A 14,563-nucleotide genomic window follows, 5' to 3' on the forward strand; every position below is an offset into this window, starting at 1 on the left:
TATGGTTTCCGCTCCGAATGATAAAATTAATCATTTACTTATGGTTTTGGAGTACAACACGAACTGGCAATACAAAAACGTATTTTGGTATACAACTTGAAATTTAAGGGAAACCTGCGCCCTTAACCTTTTTTTGTTTAATTTACTCCATTCAACCTTGAAGTTACACCCACATCTATATACATATACACCCTGTATACGCAGATCTCGTAACGTCGTTCGGAATAACGCTCCTAGTTTTTATTGTGTCCAATAATACGACTCACTCCTCTAACCAGCAACTCATACCAAAACGTGAAGACCTAATGTAACTAACAGACAATTACTGACAGTTTTGTACTGTATTTCGTAAACGTCTTATTTTTCTTGTAAAAACAAACTAACTCGCTAAACCGTCAATTACACACTCCAAAACATCTGGACTCCGAAGTCTACAACGACTGATAATATCGACTCTGTGCAATATTTAAAAGTCTTAATAATCATCGTTACATTTTGGTCGAAAGTGGTTCACCCTCAGTGACCCACAATTGGGCGTCGGAACATTACGTAACTCGATACCAATTGGCCCTACAAACACACTTCATACATAAAATTGGTCAATCAAAATACCGTGGAGAATAACGATTTTCCTCGGCGAACTTATAAATCCAAACGAACGGGGAGCTGCTTCTAAACCCCCTGCGGGTCGAAACGATTAGAAAAACAGACGAGTGCTAACACAAAGGAGACATTCTTCGTCTGGCACGGGAAAAAGCGTTCCTTGCCTGTCAACTTTGTTTACACAAAGATAAATACCAAGAGACTATCAAGAAATACAACGCGTGTGACATTCTTGCGGATAGTACACGGACCGGGGAGTTTTCGTGCGAGTGAATGATGACAGACTCCCCCTACACTTGTTGTTATGCAACGAAGCGTGTGGACCCGGCTCGAGTGCCGGCTAGCGAAATGAGCGAAATAGCGTTCTCGTGGTGCAGAGCGCACGTGCATCTGGAAGGTTCACTGTACGAGAGACACTTTTGTACACACGGCCGCACAAAAAATTCGTACTCACCACAGACGTTCAGCCAACCCTCGACGCGACAAGGATACTCCAGCTTCATGGTGAATTATCGCGGCCGAAACACTAAGTACAGGAAATGTACTACACAAACACACTGGTCACATAAGAAAACGAATGCAACAGCCCGTAGTCAGGACGTGTTATCACTGTTAAACAATAACCGCGGCACACATTCTCACCCGACCGTTACAGCGCGACCACGAACTGATATTCTTTCTTATTCTTTTTTTTTTATATTGACGCGTAAACTAACACAAGAAACCACGAGGATAATAAACGCAGAGTATCGTTCGTACGAACACGAACGGACCACACGGTTTGACGTTGCGCGCGCAAACCGTCGTCACGATCCACGCACACCGGCGAACAAATCGGTACTGACTGAACGAACCTTCTCGCGTCCTCGTTGAGCCGGCCTTCCTTCTCCCTCTTTCCTGCACAGCTTCTCTGCCAGCCCCTCTCGCGTTCAGGTGGTGCGCTCATCCCAGTTATTTTTCCCAGATTACTGACACGCCGATCTGGATTATCAATTGTTTGATATAATTATTTGCTGTTTACGCGAGTGCACGTACGCGTCGTCACGTCACAACGGTACGGTTGAAAAGAACCGTTACGAATGGAACGTCGACTTTTCCGGTGGAACGAAGCGATTATCGAAATAAGTTTTTTGAGTAGCGATTCGATCTATCGAAACTTCGTGGAACTACCGTCATATTGACTTCACAAAATAATCGCCAAAATGCATTCTCGTAATAACTGGATTTGCTTCTTAATACACCAATTACAGTATTAATCTAATGTTAAAATGAGATAAAATTTTTCGTGGATATTAGAAATGTAGTACTCCACTGATGCACTTACTTTAATTGATTAAACAAGACTTGGAGTTCGACGGTTATTTCTAGCATTGTATTTCATGAGTACATATGACAGAATAAATTTTCAGTATAACTTTATGATTTTAAATTATTCATTCCTTGTCACAGATATAAATTATAAAATTATATTATTGTTAAGAATAAGACACTACTAAATATATATGTCACTCAACAAAATTATGCTTGTAGTCACGGCAGTAACGCTCTTTCATTATCATGTGTACATATGAAATTTATATCCTGACTGAAATTTACTGCTTTTAATAAGTAACTTTTAACAAACTCAATGCTTCTTAGTCTAAAATAACTTATTCAGACGATGTCAACAGGCACAGTAACTAATTAATTGTACTTACATTAATGAGTACGAACGAGCATCATCGATTCGAACGAAGGCACTCTACTAGATGATCACGGATTACAAGATAATTCTCGAAGTATCTTTGACAGCGTTTCAAGGCGCCACCTGGCAATCAAACTTGTAGTTGTAGTCAGTTTCTAGCAAAATGGCGCTCAAGGGACAAGTCGGTCAGAGTGAGTAACGAAAAAAAATTAATTTTACGCGAAGCTGACCAACTTTTTAAATATTTTCGCGTTACAATCATAGAACAATCACATGGATGTGTCTCGAGTAAAATATGTGTTGCCTAAACCGCTGACAGAGTCCGTAACCTCCAAAGGGGCGTATGTGCTGTGATGATTTCATCGTTTACGAAGCGGCTGTTAGACGGAAATGTCAAATCCGTGTTCATATTATTCTCAGTATTCTGTATCCCAAATTCCATGTACCACTATAAAAAATAGCTGAAATTATTGACTTTTATGTTTATTGAAAGTTTAATCTAACAATGACACAAAGTCATTTTATTAATATCCTTTCTGAGTAAATACATAAATATTGACTGATAATTCTGCGTACTTTAGATTGATAAAGAACTAACAGACCATCTTTTTTATATCTTCTACGAATTTTGTTAATTCTCAAACTGTAGTCATACATGAATTGCCTTAATTCTTTATTCGTATAAATGATATAATTGTTCAATAAATCTTCAAAAGGAACTAATGTACTTACATTTCATCAGTGTTTATAAGATTTGTGTAAATATAAACTATGCCATATTCTGTTATCATGTAGAGTTACAGTTACAATCAATGAAATGGTGATTAAAATATTATTTAAACCTGTTCATTAATCTTTGTGATTTGTAATAAATATTTTACTCTTATCATACTGTTACTTTCAATTTCTATATTTGCTATGAATAGGAAATTACCTACATCATGTGCATTGCAGAAACTATTAACCTAGTATAATGTATAATTATCGCACATCGCGTAATCATAACATGTCTATGTTTCATTCCAGTTGGTATTGAATAATCGGATTAGGAAATCGGTTTTGTATAGATGGATCTTTACGTTACGATGGAATCCAATCACCGTTGACGTCTAATTAGCGAAAACCTTCATCACCTTAGATTTAGATTGTTAAAGTGTACAGTCCTTCAAGTCCTTGTCCTTTTTGAAATCAATGTTATATTATTTTAAACAGGGCTCTGTGATATCTGGGCACGAACCTGTACTCGATGACGTCATTGCTTCATAAGAACGATCAATACGCGTCGAGAGCGCGAAAAGATCTCTCATTTAATTTTAAATTGCCCGAGCACAATTACGATTAATTATGAATAAATATACACAGATTTTACTTGAATGAGTGATACTATAGTACTGCAGCTAGTATCAAACTGTTGAATTATTCAAATGAAACTCCAACATAGCTGTTACGCGCAACAGGAAACGAATCTTAATTGAAAGAAAGAATAGAATTACTATCGAATTATTTATAAATTTTTCATAAATTATTTACAGTCAGAAAATTGTTTAACGAATTCATTCATTGAAGGTTTAGTATTAGTATTAAGAAAATTGTTAAATACAAGGGAAAACATTTGTATTCGATTGTGGGAGTAAAAATATAGATTATAAGTACATAAAATACTTTTTGTATGATGACCATAGCTTTAGCAATAAGTTTTCTGTAAAGTGTTTAATCTTCATAGGAAGTGTTATTACCATTGTATTATTTTTCGCAGAGATTATGAACGAGGTCATTAAACAAAAAAAGGCCTCGGGAACTGGTGTTCAATGGCGTATTTTGGTAGTAGACCAGCTTGCCATGCGGATGGTATCGGCATGCTGCAAGATGCACGATATCAGTGCCCAAGGCATCACTTTGGTAGAAGATATCAACAAGAAACGGGAACCACTGCCTACTATGGAAGCGATCTATCTGATCACGCCCTGCAATAATTCTGTGCAAAAACTAATTGAAGACTTCAGCAATCCGACACGGACCATTTATAAAGTCGCGCACGTTTATTTCACAGAAGGTACTATCGTACGTTTTGCGTTGTTCAGTATACATATTTGATAGAACAATTTATATATAACTTGTATCAGAAATCAGGATATTCTAGTTTCATATTACACCATAAATAACAATAAGACCTCATTTAATGTTTTGGGCGCCGTCACAATTTAAACCGAAGAACGAAATAATATCAATAATTCTTAGCATTTAACGACAAGCGTAAAGCATTATTAGGACTAAACAGAACATAAATACACCTGTTCATTGATTTAGGGGAAGGATACGTTCACATTCTTTTTGCCCATAGATCAATAATAAGTAAAATATATGACTATAAGAAGCAACACAACACGTATACGAGTATATTGGTCGACATTAAAAAACTCGAAAAAAAAATACCTAAATACATGATAAATGATGTAAATGCATAAGAAGTGCAATGAACTAAGAAATTGTTTGTCACTGGTATATAGTAATTTGCATAAATATAATTAAACGAGTACACCTTTTAATTGCATAAGTCGAAGAATGGTTGTGTAAGTAAAAATATAAATATAACTGAAATATTACTGAACTTCTGTTATAATTTTATATCTTAAACAATGATCCGAGAAGACGGCCATTTGACGTGATTACTGTTTTATCAACCAATGCAACGTTAAACGGGGTCTTGATTTAGTTTTACAATACTACATTATGTTTTCTTAGCGTAGACGTAAGAATTATCACTCCCGATTCTTCTTATTTTTCTTTCAAACAAATACACACTTAACCGACAGAATTTTTGGAAGTAATTAAAAACGATTGTACGAGAACGGACAGACTGGTACTTTTCTATTTTAATGATCTATGTAAGATTCTAAGTGTATCTGTTTACAGCTTGTCCTGAAGAGTTGTTCAAAGTATTGTGTCAATCGCTGGTAGCTAAACGCATAAAGACACTAAAAGAGCTCAACACCGCTTTCATACCATATGAAGAGCAGGTAAAGCAAAGGGAACTCTAACGAGAAAATAAAATGTCTGATCATTGTACGTTATTCGTGGTGGCGGGCACAGACAAAAACACACACACACACACACTCGACATACTATCTCCAACGTTGTGGCATTTTTTTTTGGACTCACGAGCCTAAATTTCAATCTTGCTCTACCAGCGACCGCGACAATGTTAACAAATCATTTTAACTCTTTTTCCCTGTCTTCATATTCTCCCTATTCTATAATGTGTTCACAAATAAGCACGTACTAACGACGGAATGCATTCATGCTTGTACGCGAACAGTGTGTCCGGAGGAGCTGTTCAATGAAATCTGCAAGTCTCTCGCCGCTAAAAAGATCAAAACCCTCAAAGAGATCAACATCGCTTTCCTGCCTTACGAGTCGCAGGTGACGATCAAAACAAGAAGAAACTTTATTTGCTAGATACGAACGCAAATAGCAACAATTGCTTACAATTTTCCAACTTTCGAATAACAAACTAGTTCACTAGTCCTTTTCAGTTCTTTAGTTTAAGAAGTAGAACGTAGGCGAAAGACTTCTATAAATACCTTACTGTATAACATACAAAGTCGTTTGATAAATAATATTTAGTTACTTATGATAAATATGTTAGGCGCCATATAGGTCTACTGGCATATAAAAAATACAATTCTTTGGCTCAACTTTAATGTAAAACAGAATTAATGATAACTTAAGCTATGAACAACTTACCGTAATTTCCTATAATTAAATATTACAATCCAGTCTTTTCATTAGTTTTTACAACGACATCAGAAACATAACAATTCAATTCTGAAATTACTTATCGAACGAACATCTATACGTCCATTCATAGTCAAAGTTTAGTTTCTTGCATGCATTTCTGTTATCCTAGTTTTGTTGAATATTTTCCATTATTTAATGCATGTATGTATTTCACTAATGATTGCACCGCTGAATATATCAAGTAAACAGTCGAGCCTAAGGTAATGTTTACAACGATGATATTGAATTCTATATGTAATTAAATAGGTGTTCTCTTTGGACTCGCGCGAAACGTTCGCTTGCTTTTACAACGCTTCTTTCGCCAACTTGAGAACTGCAAATATGGAGAGAATAGCCGAACAGATCGCGACCCTTTGCGCTACTCTTGGGGAATATCCGTCTGTCAGATACCGAAGGTACAGAAGAAAAAAATATTCACTTAAATTGTCCTTTGTAACCCAATCGATTGCACGGTGCTTTTCTATTCCAGTGACTTTGATCGAAACGTGGAACTGGCACACATGGTTCAACAGAAATTAGATGCTTACAAAGCGGATGAACCGACAATGGGAGAAGGGCCAGAGAAAGCTCGTTCTCAGTTGCTGATCTTAGATAGAGGATTTGATTGCGTTTCTCCACTGTTGCACGAGTTGACGCTGCAAGCTATGGCATATGATTTATTAGACATTGAAAACGATGTTTACAGGTAATTTAGTGTAACTTACACTAGGGGACGTTTGTGTAATATAACATTGTAACGCGAGAAATTCTTTTACAAGGTTCGAGGCGTCAGCTGGAGTGCAAAAGGAAGTATTATTAGACGAGAATGATGATTTGTGGGTAGAACTTAGACACCAGCACATTGCTGTAGTTTCACAGTACGTTCAAACAATTTGGAAATTAGTTTTAGGAAGCTCAGATTATGTGCAAACATGTAAACTTTCTTCGCCTGCAGGAATGTTACCAAAAACCTGAAAAAGTTCACCGAATCAAAAAGAATGCCCCAAGGAGACAAACAGAGCATGAGGGACCTTTCGCAGATGATCAAGAAAATGCCACAGTATCAGAAAGAGTTAAGCAAATATGCAACGCATTTACAATTAGCTGAAGACTGTATGAAACGTTATCAGGGGAGTGTGGATAAGCTTTGCAAAGTGGAACAAGTAAGCATTGTCTTTATGGCATTACTTGGTGTCACAAAACCATAAGAAATACAATTAAATGTAGCTTTTACGTGTTGCACTTACTAGGATTTAGCAATGGGTACAGATGCCGAAGGTGAACGTATCAAAGATCAAATGAAAAACATTACGCCAATTTTACTTGATCAAACTGTGCATCATTTAGACAAGCTACGAATTATCGCCTTATATGTTATTAGCAAAAATGGCATTACTGACGAAAACCTTAATCGTTTAGTTCATCACGCTCAAATATCAGTGGATGACAAGCAGACCATAGTAAACATGGCAAACCTGGGAATCAATATTGTCGTAGACGTAAGTACTTATTTAACTAATATAAACATATTATTTTTTTAATTTTCTCTATATATTTTCCTCTGTATTTTGATTTCCTCCTACAGGGTGGCAACCGTAAGAAATTGTATACCGTACAACGTAAAGAAAGAATTACGGAACAAACTTACCAAATGAGTCGTTGGACACCGATTATGAAAGACATTATGGAAGACGCCATTGAAGATAAGCTTGACTCTAAACATTTCCCATTCCTAGCAGGCCGTGCAGCCAGTTCGGGATATCATGCACCAACCAGGTATAACCGAATCTTATCTAAAACAAGGTACAACGTACCAGTATAGTTGCAACATTATATTGTTAAATATTTTCAGTGCACGATATGGACACTGGCATAAAGATAAGGGGCAACAAACCATTAAGAATGTACCACGCCTGATCGTCTTCGTCGTCGGTGGTGTTTGCTTCTCTGAAATACGATGCGCTTATGAAGTAACAAATACTTTGAAAAATTGGGAAGTGATAATGGGTATGTAAGCTATTTATAAACGATACTGCTTATTTATAAACAGGGTTCAAGATTCTTCATTTTTCTTTAGGCTCGTCGCATATAATCACGCCGAAATCCTTCCTGGACGATTTGAGTAAACTTCACGTGTAAAGACATTTTCATGTAGACAGATGAGAAACCACATTCCCATATTTCCTAATACGCCATTAGCTTTGGCTCCATCAGTAATACCAGCTACGAAACTCTGTGAATGATCTCTATTATACAATGAAAAATGTATTAAATAGGGAACACACAGTCAATTCTATAAGTTGCCCAGCCATTTAGCGACTACGTAAGAAATTGGAGAATGTCATATCATAAATATCAATTGACCGATACGTGAACGGCGTTAAAGTTGAAAAACAAATATTAAGTGCCTCCGCGTATAAAAAGTTAATAAGAAACGAAGAAACTAGTTGGCAATACTGATGTAGATCACACGGAAGTGCTTAATGGTAATTTAGGGTGGCGAATGATCTATATATGATACGTTACTCTGTGCCGGGCTGCCCTTTTGTTAATAATAAGGGGCTAGTTAGCAATGGAATTTGATGTTTTGTAGAAAAGAATCGTGATATTCATGTAAATTTCTCGTTATTAGCATTTCGTTATCTCCCGCTCCAAAAATTATTCATTGTTATACATTGTATCTTGAAGATTTACTCTTCGATTTTACTCACAGGATCAATAACGCTTATCGAGTTCGTGTAAAAGGTGTAAGTATCATGTGTAATACAATTATGTGCGCTTCAGCCGCATCAATTGTAAAATAGAAACACAATGTGAATATGAATATTTATTGTTCCCGATTCTATTTAAATATTTTTCTTGTATAATAAAACAATAAGTGTACATTAAATTATTTATCATAAGTTTGTTAAGTATTGATTTGTTGTCAAATATGTTCACTTAGCGTGCATGTATGCGAATTATAGTGCAGACAAGTCGCTTTTAATTTTATATAAAAGCGAGGCATTCAACATTCACCAAACAGATTGTCCAACTTCTAAAGACTCGTATGCCTGTTCAACTAAAAGTAATTGTCTTCACCTTATTGATAAGTACTTACATGTTGAAACTTCTACTGCATATAAGAAGCAATTATAAATCGCTTTCGGCCGGTGGAAGTGAATCCGTTAATTAATCATAATAATTATTGATGTGCGTTAATATTGCAATTACTTAGCTGCGAGATTATTACAAAGTTTACGGTATTGATTAATATATAATATATTATATGAATATATATGTATGTAGATTGTAGACTATTCAAAATGTTCTGCTTATAAAGGCCTACAATCGCTCCAATTATTGTGTTTTTTTAACGCATACGCCATACCACGCAATAAATATAATACTTTTACAAACAAGATATTATTCCAAATCCAGTTAAAAATTAAATCATTATTTACTGTGATTACAATATAACTACAAAGGTTATCGTTTATTAATGGTCATAAAGACAAAGTCTATATAATCAAATTCAACCGTCACTTTGCAAAGTAACGTTGGCATGCTTCTTTCAAATCAAAGCAACATAACTTATTTATTCGCCTTGAAATTGAACTAAAAAGAACTTTCTTCAGGATTTTGGTTCTCTCCTGAATGTGATTTTGTGCGGAACAGTATACTGTATTCTCAAAAATACGTGAATGGGGTAGTTCGATTGCAATTATATAAAGGAAATGGTGGGTGTAAATAAAAAAAAATAAATTTAATTTAAAATGGAGATTGCACTGCAACTAGAAAAAATTTGATCTTACAGTTTCTGTACTCAATCGAGACAGCGAAGCCTATTGTATAATGAAAGTCTGGTTTCATCGGATATCCAAGGTGGTTTGGATCCTGAAGACGCTGGCAGTTTTATTCGAACACAAGCTCACAGACTGAAAGAGTTTTATCGCTTCAAGAAGCAGTGCGATGTTTAAACTATGCTTAAAGTATATGTTAATGTAGATCGAAGCTATATAAGTCTCAATGAACGTATGTAAAATTACTGACAAAATAGCTAAATAAATAATTTTTTTAAATTTCATACATTGATTTTACTAAATTTTGATTTGATTCTAAATAAATTCTCAAGTAATTGGATTATTCTAAGACAGGATGTGGTCGCAATGAAAGAAAACTACCGGCAGATTTACTTTCAATTAGTTATTAATAATTAAACCTTAGAATAATTAGTATAATCGTAGATATCATAATAACGTGTAATATGCATTGTTTTCATCTGCATTAATAGTATACACAATGATGGTTCTTATTGTTTCTAATAGATTCGCAACATAAGAGAAAACCACAAATATGAGACAATAATGTTTCAGTTAGTATCTCTTTTTATCAATGACTATGCAATACTCTCTCATTCTATTACACATCCTTTCTGTCATTCTCTCACTCTCTGCGTTTCACTCTTTTATTTATATATTTATATATGTATATATATATTTATATCTTTATATATAACATGCAAAATTACAAACTAAGAAAGGTAATTCTGTATATACGTGTAATTAATAACTTGTAGTAACTTTTGTATTCACATTTACCTTGTAACTTTAATTCGAATACGTAATAAACATTTTTTTTCCATTCTCTTATATTAGGGACTAATAATAGTACAGATAACGTACTTCAATTTGACATTGTTAAGTAAATTGAGATTTGAATAAAAACATAGATACTTATTTATATATCCAGTCCATGCAATATATTTCACTGGATAGTGAAAATAGAAAATTTGATCACGATTTTTTTTTTACAACGGACTAACAAATTGTGTCCTGCTTAATAACTTCTTTTAAAAATATGTCATACGAAGGCTTAAAATTTGTTTTACGTATACGAAATGTGATTTACGTAGAAAAATTGTGTGCAAGGTTCGGTGATCATTTTTTTTTTTATTATTATTAGATTTCTCTTTAACTTGGACAAGAACACAGGAGAAAAATGTAAGGTATCGTTTGAACGAGTAAAATGGTGCGGTGGAAATCAAGGGTAAACGTGCGAACAAACGTTGGCCCAGTAAACGGTTCTCTCTTACTTAACAACATCAAGCATTTCTTTATTTTTAGCCATTTATTCTTCATTTCATTATTATTTATGTACAACCAGCTGAATGTCTCGCTATCGTTAGTCGTAATAAGTCTACTAAAACTCATGTGCCATTGGAGATGATGTGCGCCCGTGGGAACTTATATAAAAAATTATTTTTTGATACAGCGGAGTGATTTTGGTGTTACTTACGAATTATGTTCACGTCTTTACCTAGTAACTTACACTGAGATCTAGTAGGTTATACAATCTATCGGCCTCCCTTAAATATTACAAACCTTATCACATATATAGAGGTGTGTGTATTAGTACTTATTACTTTTTTTTATACATAGATATTCTGTATTCTGTTTAAATTGCTGCCAATGATTTCTTCTCGTATGTACAATTACAAACCACATATTATACAATCATAATACCTAAGCACATGCATTCTCCTTTCTCTCTCATCATTCTCACGTTCATTCCCCATTTTCCATTATATTTCTCTCTCTCTATCTCTCTCGATCTCTTCCCCAAACTCACTCTTCGTTTCTTTCATTTTTTTGTTCAATATTTTGTTTTTTTAATTTTAGAATTCGTGTCACTGTTGAGCTCGTTAAATTCTATGCGGCGCCATTTCTTTTCATTCGGATAAATTCTTTGAATGGGTTCGAAGACACTTGCGATTGGTCATTCTAACGGTACAATACAGAGGGACAAAACGAAATGACAATTCATGCATTTACAAAAAACTTACGGAATTTCTGTCACGAACTGAGAGGGGAAGGGGGTGAAAGTGTTTCAAATCCGCAACATTACCATGACACGAGAAATTAAATAATTAAACAGTTACTCATGAAGAATATAGTTATAAACATGGTCCGATCTTACACGAAAATGTCTTCTTTGTCGCTGAAAGTTCTTTTCCCCGTGAACAATCGGTTCGCCATGTTACGTAATAATTTCTGACAGAAGAAATCGATCATGCCCCTACAACGCAACGTTTTCGAGACGTTTCTTTCAACTCGTGGATACGCTTCTTCTGCTCCCGCTAATACATTTTTCTTGTCGTTTTACATGAATTCGTATTCTAAAGTAAACCGTGTATCGTGCCTCGAATATCAAATATATCGGATTTTTCGAATCATGTACATACGGCAACACACACGTTCCTAACAATCTTTTGTGTTTTTCGCTATCGACGATCCATACTCGTCAAAACCGAGATGATACAATGTTCTCATCGCGCCCGGGACGACAGAAGAACTTAATTCAACTTATTTTCTACGGGACGACGAAATCGATTACTCCTCGAAACAACACCGTTTCACACACCGAAAGAACACACACACACGCACACACTCTCTCTCTCTTTCTATTTTCCCCGATTTACACGAACGGAAAAAGCGACACACACGATCGATCGTTCCTCTCGTGCTTCCTTTCTCGGGTCTCTCGTATCGACGGGCCTCCCGTGTTCATTCTTCCACCGAGAGAGAAATCGTTCTACCACGCATTAAGTGCATACAACAACAATTAACATACGAATGACTAAATCATTGTACACGCTAAGCCACGTACCACCTGGCGACGCGGCGAAATAGATTGCTAACGGTCTCTAGAACCAAGATTCCTTGTAAAAAATCTTGAATTTTGATTTAACGAGCACCCGAGGAACCGCCGGTTTCTGTGTTCCCGGTGCATTAAATTAAAAACGACGGTAGAGATAGTCTAGTGTATTGCTAGAAGTAGTATCGACGATCACCGAGTGCGAGGATCGTACTGATATGAAAGCGCCACACAACACGCGAAACTAAGGAGTATTTCCCCCTCCTTGGATGAAGCGGTATTTTGATGCTCAGAGGTCACCGACAAAGTTTCTCTCCAATCATCTTCGATGCACTTGACGAAAACAGGATTGCGTATAAACGGCGGGTGACGATTCGTCCTAGTTCTTCTTTTTATCTTCAACTCCAGCGGGATGGTCTTTCCTGAATCCGATCCACAATGCGATCCTGTTTCCTCGCGGAGTATTCGGATCAGTCGCAAACTGAACTCACGATAAAACCTCCCTTTGATCGAAGAATATTTCGAACAACGATCATTCATAACATTCTTCTGTCCTCGATCGATAACGCTTCGCCACCCATGGAAACTCTTCGTTTCCTTTGTCGATCGCACATTATACATAACTAGAAACTCTACACACGCACACATACGATTACGTTACGCTAAACAACATGTGAACACTTAACGTGCCTCTTTTGTGTTTCGTTTTTGTTCCTCTATTATTCGATACACGCATTCCACGCTTTCCTGTTTCGGCGTTATTATACTGACACATCTTTCTTCGTATCCAAACTCCGATACAATGTTTTCGGAGGAAGCGCTCGAGGAACCTCATCGTCCGTATCGAACGAATACGATGCGACAGATTCGGGCCTGAACACGGGTCTAAGAAAATTCTCTCTGCGATACACTGTCAAACGTCACACACGGTGATCTTTCGGCGAGGGTATCGGCGTTTGAACGCGTGTGTCCGATCTGTTTCACGGAATTTAGCGATCTTTAGAATCTTTTTCGTGATTCTACAACAGTTTCTTGTTTCTTTGTTCCTCGTCAGTTGCGTTTACCGCGAACATATTCTTTTTGAACAGACGTTACGTGGCGGCGAAGAGAAGACCGAAAGATCGCGTCGAATCTTATAGAACACGTATGACTAACCAGAAATCTGTCGAAGCGATTTGATTGTAAGTCGGATATTCTTTATACTTTTCTTGGTTAACTATTCTGGCGACCTTTTTATTATCTTTCATTAAACATTGTGTAGTTCGCTCTGGTATAGAACACTCTGAACAGAAGAATATGTGTCCTATACGCCTCTAATTATTATGAACAGAATGATAACATTTTGCAATCAGCTAATTATTAGTAGGGCCAGTACTTTTAGAAATAAAGTTCATAATTTCAATCACTTCGACAAGAGGAATGCAGAAAACTTTTGATGACGATAGTAGTACTTGAGACAGATGCACGACTAGACGTAATTGATGCATGCTCTGGTGGAAAAGCAGTAGCATTGAAAATCTATGCGCCAGATTTGTCTTGATAGTCATTATGGAGCGACACAAGAATATGTCGATTACTTTTTACTGTGTAGCCAACACTTCATTGTTTTGATATCTAAAAATTACACGAAATCATATCTAGGCCTTTGACTTCTGATACCAAGTTACGCCTACCGTCATTAATATCTCCCCTTATCGGCTATACAGACATTATGAACTTCAAGGACGTTTACAAAAGTACTTCCACAACTATGAACGTCATTTAATTCCTTATAACCAGATCAATTCATGAATGTACAAGAATTACTGCGTGCTCTTCGGTTAAAATTACACCACAAGATTCAACGTGATTCTATCGTGTCTT

The 14,563-nt window shown here is 36.0% G+C and overlaps 1 protein-coding gene across 2 annotated transcripts; it reads left to right on the forward strand.

Moving 5' to 3' along the window:
* Positions 1 to 2,450: 2,450 nt before the first annotated feature.
* LOC107190075 (protein ROP) lies at positions 2,451 to 8,290 on the forward strand. Of its 2 annotated transcripts, none has more exons than XM_015578801.1 (11): positions 2,451 to 2,478; positions 4,044 to 4,340; positions 5,201 to 5,304; positions 6,332 to 6,480; positions 6,555 to 6,770; positions 6,844 to 6,942; positions 7,020 to 7,227; positions 7,315 to 7,563; positions 7,650 to 7,840; positions 7,917 to 8,071; positions 8,142 to 8,290. In XM_015578801.1, the coding sequence occupies exons 1-11, from the start codon at positions 2,451 to 2,453 to the stop codon at positions 8,201 to 8,203; spliced, it is 1,758 nt and encodes a 585-aa protein (XP_015434287.1). In that variant the 3' UTR covers positions 8,204 to 8,290. The 2 variants fall into 2 exon arrangements, with proteins under 2 accessions (XP_015434287.1, XP_015434288.1); XM_015578802.1 differs by lacking the exon at positions 5,201 to 5,304 and adding an exon at positions 5,604 to 5,707.
* The last annotated feature ends 6,273 nt before the right edge of the window (positions 8,291 to 14,563 follow it).

This window comes from Dufourea novaeangliae, unplaced genomic scaffold (assembly GCF_001272555.1).
Source record: "Dufourea novaeangliae isolate 0120121106 unplaced genomic scaffold, ASM127255v1 scaffold172, whole genome shotgun sequence".
Taxonomy (NCBI): domain Eukaryota; kingdom Metazoa; phylum Arthropoda; class Insecta; order Hymenoptera; family Halictidae; genus Dufourea; species Dufourea novaeangliae.

Bases quoted from the DNA above. Each gene is read 5' to 3' on its own strand.
- LOC107190075 (XM_015578801.1), top strand. From the start codon at position 2,451: ATGGCGCTCAAGGGACAAGTCGGTCAGA. The intron at 4,341-5,200 runs GTACTATCGTAC...ATCTGTTTACAG, and splicing joins GCACGTTTATTTCACAGAAG to CTTGTCCTGAAGAGTTGTTC. The intron at 6,943-7,019 runs GTACGTTCAAAC...CTTCGCCTGCAG, and splicing joins CACATTGCTGTAGTTTCACA to GAATGTTACCAAAAACCTGA.